Source organism: Volvox carteri, assembly GCF_000143455.1.
Source record: "Volvox carteri f. nagariensis unplaced genomic scaffold VOLCAscaffold_32, whole genome shotgun sequence".
Taxonomy (NCBI): Eukaryota; Viridiplantae; Chlorophyta; class Chlorophyceae; order Chlamydomonadales; family Volvocaceae; genus Volvox; species Volvox carteri.
In genome coordinates, this window is record NW_003307575.1 from 1,167,250 (window position 1) to 1,175,487 (window position 8,238).

Below are 8,238 nucleotides of genomic sequence, written 5' to 3' on the forward strand. Positions count from 1 at the left end.
TCGTCAAAGCGAGAACCAGTCCAGGCGGTCATCCTGGCAATGCGTAACGCGCCGTAGGGGTTGGTTTGGGTTTACCAGTGCGATTGTAACGCTGGTGCGATGTACATTCGGCCTGATGGCACAGATGACCAGTTTTTACAACATGTCATGACGCGTTACCGTACGATACGGCAGGATACGATTCGTACCTTGGACGGGTACGGTAACCGCCCGCGTGGAGATAACGGAAGGCGACGGGCCGCCGCAGCCGTCGCCGCTGCACCCGACGGTGATGATGATGGTGAACCTGCCGCCGCCGCTGCCGCCGCTGCCGCCGGTACCGCCGCTGCCGCTGCCGCCGCCGCCGCCGCCGCCGCTGCCGCCGCCGCCGCCACCCTGCCGGGCTGTCCCGGAATGGGAAACCGGATTTGGAGCCGCCCTCCTACCCCCCCCCGCTGGATACCCCTCTCTGTTGGCGATGTAACGGCTGCATTGGCACTGGCAGCGATGGCGGCGCCCCGTTGGGCTCCGGATCTAGCTCCGGAGCCAGTGGCTGCAGCTTCACTGCTGCTACTGCTACTGCTACTGCTATTGCTACTGCTACTGGTGCTACTGCTGCTACTGCTGCTACTGCTGGATCTGGCATACCGTCGCCGCCGCCTTCGGAGTCTGGATGCCCGGGTGGCAAATCTAGAGGACCCACCGCGTCCCGCGGGGTGACGGCGGCGGCCCGTCTGCTGCTGCTGCTGCTGCTGCTGCCGTTGCTGCTGCTGCCGTTGCTGCTGCTGCCGACCAGCGCCACCAGCTACTGCCGCCGCCTGGCCCCCCTCCTCCATCGCCTTTCCGTCCTGACACTGCTGACGCGTCCGCCGGTTCCGCAGCTGGTACGGCAGCTGTTTCTGCTGCTGCTGTCGACGATCACAGCTACGGTGTCGATGGACCGCTAGAGCGTGCTGCTCCTGGTCTGGATCGTCCTGACGTCCTGACGCAGAAGGGGTCTGTCGGTCATGCGCGGTGCACAGCGGCGGCGGTGGTTTCGGAGGCGGGCGCGACGTGCAGCCAATCAACATCATGTACGGCTCACTGAGCAAGGCAGCTTGAGTGCCCGTACACAGCCACTGATCTGTTATCGCGGGGGAAGGGCTGATGCGGACTTGCTGAACGCGGGCTCGCCTGCTGCTACAGCCGTCGACGTCGCCATCGACGTCGACGTCGACGTCGCTGATCCTGATGTCGGTGCCGAAGCTGAAGCCGATGCCGTCAGCATCGTTGTCTGTCCCGGACTGAAGGATTGGCGCGGCGATAGACGGATTGAGAGACGGTGGCGTGGCAGCGGCCCAGGGTGTTGCGGCGGTCAGGTGTTGCGGCGGCGGCGGCTGCAGCAGCAGCGGCAGCGGCTCCGAATGCCGTACCGGTGACGAAGGTGCATATCCGAATCCATCCGTTGTTGATGGCCCCGCATCCTCGAAGACGGCTTCCAGACCTAGCTGAGAGAATTCCCAGGGATACGCAAACGACATCGATGACAACAGACCTGTTCTGCTGTTTTCTTGGAATGCGATCCGGGAGCAGATGTGGATGTGGGCCCGGGATGTGATGTTGCCCCGGATGGATGTTTTTTAATGAACTGCTGCCGCTAGGGGAGCAGGGGAGCGGACGAAGGGGATGATGTGCAACACTTGATGGCAAACCCTAAACAGAGGGAGAGCATGCGGGACATGTTGCCGGAGACATGTTTTGCCCTCGCCGCTGTTTTTGGTTGAGTAAGAGGTTGGAGGGAGGAAGGAGGAACAGAGTCCCGGTCTCAGAGTGAAGGAAGAGTCGGAGGAGCGGATGGATAATGACACGCGACTTCTTCGGTTTTATTATTAGTTTTATTGTTTTTCGCAATCGCAAGGGGAATTACTGTTGTTGGTCCGGGCTCCTCGCCTCGCTTAGGCATAATTTTTCAGCATTGATTTGCTTTTATTTTTCTGTTGCACGAAGAACATTTTTAGTATGAAGTTACCTACTGAATAGCAGTGGTCATGGCAAGTCGCGATTTCGACGTTAATCTTTGTTCTGGTACAGATTTGGCATTTTCGCGATGCTTGGTCTGTTCGACGTCAAATTCGCCAATATGATGTGCTGCAGTGACGTGTTGGCGTTTGGTGGTAGTTGGCGCGACAGTTGGTGCGTCCACGTGTCTGGCGGTTGCCAAGGATACCTCTTCCATAGCGGACCCACAGCTTCTGCACGCATTCTGCAGCAATTCCCCCTGCAGAATACCAAAACAATGAAACATGCATGAGGGATCCCATATCTCTATCATCATTTGCAATCTAAGTGATAATTTTTTTATAAATTTTATATATATTTTTATATTAGCAAGGCTAAAGCGGATCGGATTGCGTACAACGGCTGTGTACATAACTTTGCGGTATACAGTTAGAGAAGCGCACAGCCGTTCTGTGGAACTCCAGACAAAGAATAAGAAGAAAACCAACCGGAAGCAAATTTGTGCTCTTTGTGTGACGTCAGGCAGCTGGCCGTATACCTCATGTCCATGGCCCCACCACACACGCTAGATTTCACGAACGGCACCGCACTCGTACGGAACACTGGTGCCTAACCGTTGCTCGTTTCGGCAGTGCGGAGCTTCCAGAATCTTCCAAAATCTTCCAGAATCTTCCAGAATCTTCCAGGATCTTCCAGAATCTGCCAGAGCTTCAGTGGGGTCTAACCTCTTGCTCCAATGCGGAACTATATATTTGCGCTTTTTAGGCACTCTTATGTGTGGTTGGCACGGCCATCCCAAGAAGCTGAGCCATTTGCCATGTGCTGCTGCTGCTGCTGCTGCTGCTGCTGCTATTGCTACTGCTAGGAAATGGGCCCCCGGATGGCTTTCACGGGCGTCTTTCGCGCAGTTGTACGGAACTTGTAACCCCCTTGTAACACATGTGCTCTCGTGCTCTTAGGAATTGGGGGCAGCAGCTGGCCATGGAGTAAATGCTACTGCCGCTTGGGGGATTTTAATTGTGATGGAAGGAAGCAGTATGTGATGAAGCGTATGTGTCGATGGAACCAGAAGGGCTTGTCAAAGATCCTCGGGGCGATGGGGGCTGTGGAAGCACACTCCCCGGTTGCCTTACCGGCGAGTAGTGATGCTAGGCACCGGCGGGGGTATGATCACCGGGCGACATGATGATGCTGATGATGACGATGGCGATGATGATGTGGTGATCATATATGTAACTGCTTGCCATATGTAAAGGGACTTTCGCGGCAGCCATTAGTCATGTACGGCTGTACTGCACCGGAATCTGTGCATGCATTTCCTGCCGCTGATCGACGATGCAGCCCATTTTTACTACTGGTTAAGACATATTAAACCAAGCTTCCGTTTCACATGCGAGCTTGCAATGCAGCAAATAATTTGAAAGATAAAGCCCTTTGATTAGCCTTGTTAAGCAGAATTTACAGGTAGAAGCGTTTAGATAGATAATGTATTTCTCCTGCGTAGAAATCCTCGAACTTCATCGCAGCTATCTATTGGCTTAGCTCGATCAAGGCATCCCAGTTCGTTGCCTAGCTTCCTACGCCTCAGCAGGTTGCGGTAATGGTGTTGTTAGGTTTGATGCGACAATGATGATACCGTATCCTAAGACATACACCCGAGGACGATGTGCTGCAAGTGCACATCGTTCTTGACCCATGGGACGCGCCACCTAAAGCTGCCGTACCGTAAGGAAGGTCTCGAAGAGGCATGGGTTATTGCCGCAGAATCCGCTTGATGCAGGCAATACAAAGATCCTTGAAGCTAATGGATAAAGTAGCAGGCAACAGTAACACTTTGCTCCTTCTCTTCTTGACTGCACCGATTGCGTCTTCATAAAGGAAGTTGCTCTGATATCAAAACGATGTATGTGAAATGATGCTGGAATGAGGACTTGGGCTTCATGACTGCAGGTACGGTGTCAAATCTGTTATTCCGCCGAAGGGAGAATGCTTGTAATTCCTCTAGAACTGGCTTGCTTGAATTGGCTGAATTTCGCGAACATATTTAGTTGCACACCCATACTAGACCCTTCCTGCCGAAAGCTCCGTTGACGATTGGCTTGACGCACTAGTGTTTTACAACTTGGCTCAGTGACATAACCTTTCTTTTAATACTGATAGTTAGTTATCAAAGTATGTCGTCCCTTCTCACTGTGGACAATCGTATGCCTCCGTTGATGACCTGAGGCCAACTTGAAGGAGAGCGGGTACGCCTGACATGTTATTGCTGTCCTAGCATTATGGATGCCTAGGTTTGCAAGTTTGCACAGTGCTGCTAGCTCCGCAACCGCCTTCAATCCCTTGACAGGAGCGTGGCACTTACAACGTAGGGTTGCACCGAACGAGCAGGTGCGTGACAAATTAACCGAGAAACACCTACCGACTGCAATTCCTCGGTTACTGTAATAGCCCCCTCAGCCCTCACGGTTGGTTGTGTGGAGCGGTTAGGCCAATTACTGGGGCGTTTTGCGTTGGCGCTTGCTTCACTGTCCAACCATAGAAGACTCGTTGCATGATAATACTTGAACCATATTCACCTCTTGCCGCGCTTACACTTTGCTGTCCTGGCTCCGTCCATCGCAGATACCGAGAGCGTCCACGTGGCCACGTAGCTCGAGTGCTGCCATCTTATCCTCGCGATCATCGTCACCCACATTACAATCTCTATCTCCGCCATCACTACACCAGCAGCACCAGCAGCACCAGCTCAGTATTCCGCGAAAACTTCTAGGAATTGAACCCAGCAGGCATCACCCTGGAGCCTGACGCTGCCGCTTCAGGCGGCGAAACCACCAACAGCGGATTGCACGGACGGGGCGGACACCACCATAACCACCAATTCAATGGCGCGGGCAGTGGCACCAACAGCGGTGGTCTTGATACGGCAGTGCTAGGGCCCATGACGCGCCGTGGCAGTAGGACTCGGATGGGCGAGGGGACCCGGGTCCCACGGCCCATGCCTAGGGGCGGCGCCAACACGGCGCCAGGGATGAGGGGTACGGCAGCGTCGGCTGCCGTCCACAGCAGCACAGTGCTTCCCACCGCCGCCGCCCCCAGCGGAGGCATGCTACTGCCGGGCCTTGGCGCAGAGCCCGGCAGTCCCAACCGCGGCGCCGCCGCCGCCGCCGCCGCCGCGGCGTCAGGCTTGGAGATCCACGGCTCGCAAGCTGGCGGAGTGGATCCATGGGTGGCGGCGGCAGGTAGCGGCGCCGTCGAGGGTTTTGCCGTTGCCGTACCCCCGCTAGCAGCTGGTGACCATCCAGGATCTGCAAATTTGCCCCCTTACCTTTTCCATGGTAAGGAGGAAGTTCTACCAGGTAGCGGCCTGTCAGGACCCGGAGCCGGGGCGCCCTTGTCAGCGGCGGCGGCGGCGGCGACGGCGACGGCAAAGCCACCATTGGCCAATTTTTACCTCTGCGTCTCGCATCGGGCGATCAATGGCATGGCTGCCCTACAGCAGGCGTTTCCGGACGCCGTACATGAAGCCCGTCGTACAGGCGCCGGGCAGCTTGTCCGGGTAGAGTTCGAATTAGCGCGCGGCGGTCTGCCTGTGCCGTACGATCTGGTGCTAAGCTGCCAGAACGCCCAGGTCTCATTGATGCTCCCGGCGGAAGCGCGCCGCGCGCTGGGGCTGGCGTTAGATGACCTGCTCTGGCTATCGCCTCCGACACCTGGCGGTCCTGTACGGGTCGTACAGGTCGTCCGGAACGCCACGGTGGCTGGTCTGGTTGGGGAGCCGCTGCCGCCGCCGTCAGCGCCGATGATGGAATTCGAGAAGGCGGCGCCGCTGGCGGCACTGGCGGCACCGTCGCCGGCGGCGACGTCAGCAACAGAACGTGACACTCCGCGCCGCAGCAGCGGCGATGCATCCGGTGGCGGAATTGCACCGACGGACTTGATGCCGTACGGTCCGTCCACAGTAGCGGCGGATGCGGATGTGGCCGCTGTCGCTGAGCAGGCGGAGACGTACGACAGTGGCGACGGCGATGGCGGTGCCGCCACCGTCCCAGGGCCTCGCGGGAGGGGTCGCGGGATGAAGCTGGGTAAGGGGCGTGTCAGGCTGCGAGGAAGAGGGGGTGGCGGAGGGCGAGGCCGCGGAAGGGGACTCCTTGCCACGGCAAGCCCCGATTTTGGCAATGCCGGCGGCGGCGGCGGCACGGCCGTTAGCCCGGAGGGCGCCAGCGCTGATGACGCCGTTAGCCCCGATGGGAAGAGTACGAATGGCGGCGATGAATGCGGCGCTGGAGACCAGACGGGCGCCGTCAGCGGCGGTGACGGCGCCGTCGGGACCGAAGCTGTCGATGGCGATGACGTCAGAGGGAGCCGCGGTATCCGCAGAGGCCGCGGCGGCCGTTGGCGCGGGCGGGGCCGCGGTCGCGGCCGGGGCCGGGGCGCGCGCAGTGCCGTACAGCTCAATGCTGCTGACGGCGCTGGCGGCGCCGTCGACGCGGGCACCGCATGCGGTGAGGTAGGTGACGGCGATGCCCAGGGTCCGGACTTGATGGCAGCTGACGGCGTCTCACCTTCACACACAGCCGCAAGCAGCGGCGGTGGCGGTGGGCGTGGCAGCCGACCCGTGGGTCGTGGACGTCGCCGTAGCGCTGCCGCCGTTACGATAGTAGGCGTTAAGCAGGAAATCAAGCAGGAGCTCGCGGCTGACGGCGGCGTGGGAGTGACGGGCGTCGTTGGTGCCGTACGGCCGTCACGTCAGCGGCGAGTCAATAAGATGGAGGTAGTGATGCGGGAGCTGGTACGGCCGGCGGCGGTGGTGGTTCCGGAGTCTCGAAAGGTAGATAAAATGTGAAAAGGAAAAAGGGGTTTTACATTTTTATTTCTGCCCCTAAGTATTTAATTATAAAATAATTACTTGTTATGCTATTATATAAAACTCTTTTGCGCAGAATACTTTAAATGTTTCTTACTTCGCGTCATATAGCTACTGAATGCATTTGAGGACTGAAGAGGGATGTACGGCACCGTTGGAAACTGGTTAGTACTTGCATCTTGTCGTACTGAAAGGTCATTGCGCGGGAGGGTGAGTGAGTGGCCTTTCAACGAAGTTTAAATATGCGTGCATAAAGCTCACAGCAGCAAAACACATGCACACGGAGACACAGACACACACGCGTACACGTACACATACAGACAAACAGAACCCACTTCACTAAGCTCGTGTGGGTGGTGTTAATATGTTGAAAGCATATCGATCACATTTTTGAATCACCGCCCGCCTGCTGCTGAATCTCGCAGGGCCGCCTGGAGTTTGAAATGCTGCCGCCGTACAGCAATTGCGACCTGGTTCCGGAGCATAAGGCCCGCTTCCAACAGATCCTTCATCTCCTTCGCGACACCTTCCCCAAGAACGCCCAACAGGTGAACGAACACAACAGCAACAACAACAATAACGCGACCCGGGCCTTAGGGATGTACATACATACATACCCGGCCTGGCCCGGGGGCGGAGTGCATGAGACTAACCAGCCGTATGCACCCGCCCCCCGCGCTGTGTTTCGGCCCTGGGCCCCCGGCTTTTCAGCCCACAGTGTAATTAACGTCATACATACAGACATATATATACAGACATACATATATACATACATATACATACATATACATACATACATACATACATACATACATACATACATACATACATACATACATACATACATACATACATACATACATACATACATACATACATACATACATACATACATACATACATACATACATGGAGGGGGGAGTAAATGAGGGAGGGAGGCATGGGTGAGAGGGAGGGAAGGGGGAGGGTATTTAAAAGTCAAGGAAGAGCTGCCGAAGGAGGGAGGGAGGAGGGCATATACACACACACACTCGCACTCTCTCTCTCTCTCTCACACACACACACACACACACTCATACTCACACTCACACACACAGAGAGAGAGGTCGTAAAACCCCACGGGGGAGAGGGGCCCCCTGACCTGACCTGCCAACTGTCCCCGGCTCCTTGCGCCGCCCCCCCCCGCCCTCCCCCCCCTTCCCGCTCTCCCGGCCGCCGGGACGTTCGGTGCTTCTGAGGGGCCCAAAAGTAATCTCCCCCTCCCTGGCGCCCCCCCCCGCCCCTGCCGCCCGCTTGGCGCCCTTCGCCAAACGCACAATCATATCAAATACACAAATCGAACAAAACACAAATAAAATAAAATAACCCCCCAGATCAAGCAAAGCGTGCGGAGGGAC

The 8,238-nt window shown here is 56.9% G+C and overlaps 2 protein-coding genes across 2 annotated transcripts in view; one reads left to right on the forward strand and one right to left on the reverse strand.

Moving 5' to 3' along the window:
* VOLCADRAFT_93614 (uncharacterized protein) overlaps window positions 1-1,921 on the reverse strand; it is a gene marked incomplete at both ends in the record, with an annotated part of 5,772 nt that extends 3,851 nt beyond the window's left edge. The window contains 4 exons of the mRNA XM_002952858.1: window positions 1,064-1,102; window positions 1,134-1,355; window positions 1,514-1,615; window positions 1,886-1,921. Coding sequence (XP_002952904.1) covers window positions 1,064-1,102; window positions 1,134-1,355; window positions 1,514-1,615; window positions 1,886-1,921 — 399 coding nt within the window. The remainder of the gene's footprint in view (window positions 1-1,063; window positions 1,103-1,133; window positions 1,356-1,513; window positions 1,616-1,885) is intronic.
* Window positions 1,922-3,917: 1,996 nt separating this feature from the next.
* VOLCADRAFT_93615 (uncharacterized protein) lies at window positions 3,918-7,953 on the forward strand (the record flags this gene model as incomplete). The annotated part of the gene is made up of 6 exons (XM_002952780.1): window positions 3,918-3,927; window positions 4,325-4,365; window positions 4,748-6,479; window positions 6,552-6,805; window positions 7,267-7,389; window positions 7,939-7,953. The coding sequence occupies 6 exons, from the start codon at window positions 3,918-3,920 to the stop codon at window positions 7,951-7,953; spliced, it is 2,175 nt and encodes a 724-aa protein (XP_002952826.1).
* Between the last annotated feature and the right edge of the window lie 285 nt (window positions 7,954-8,238).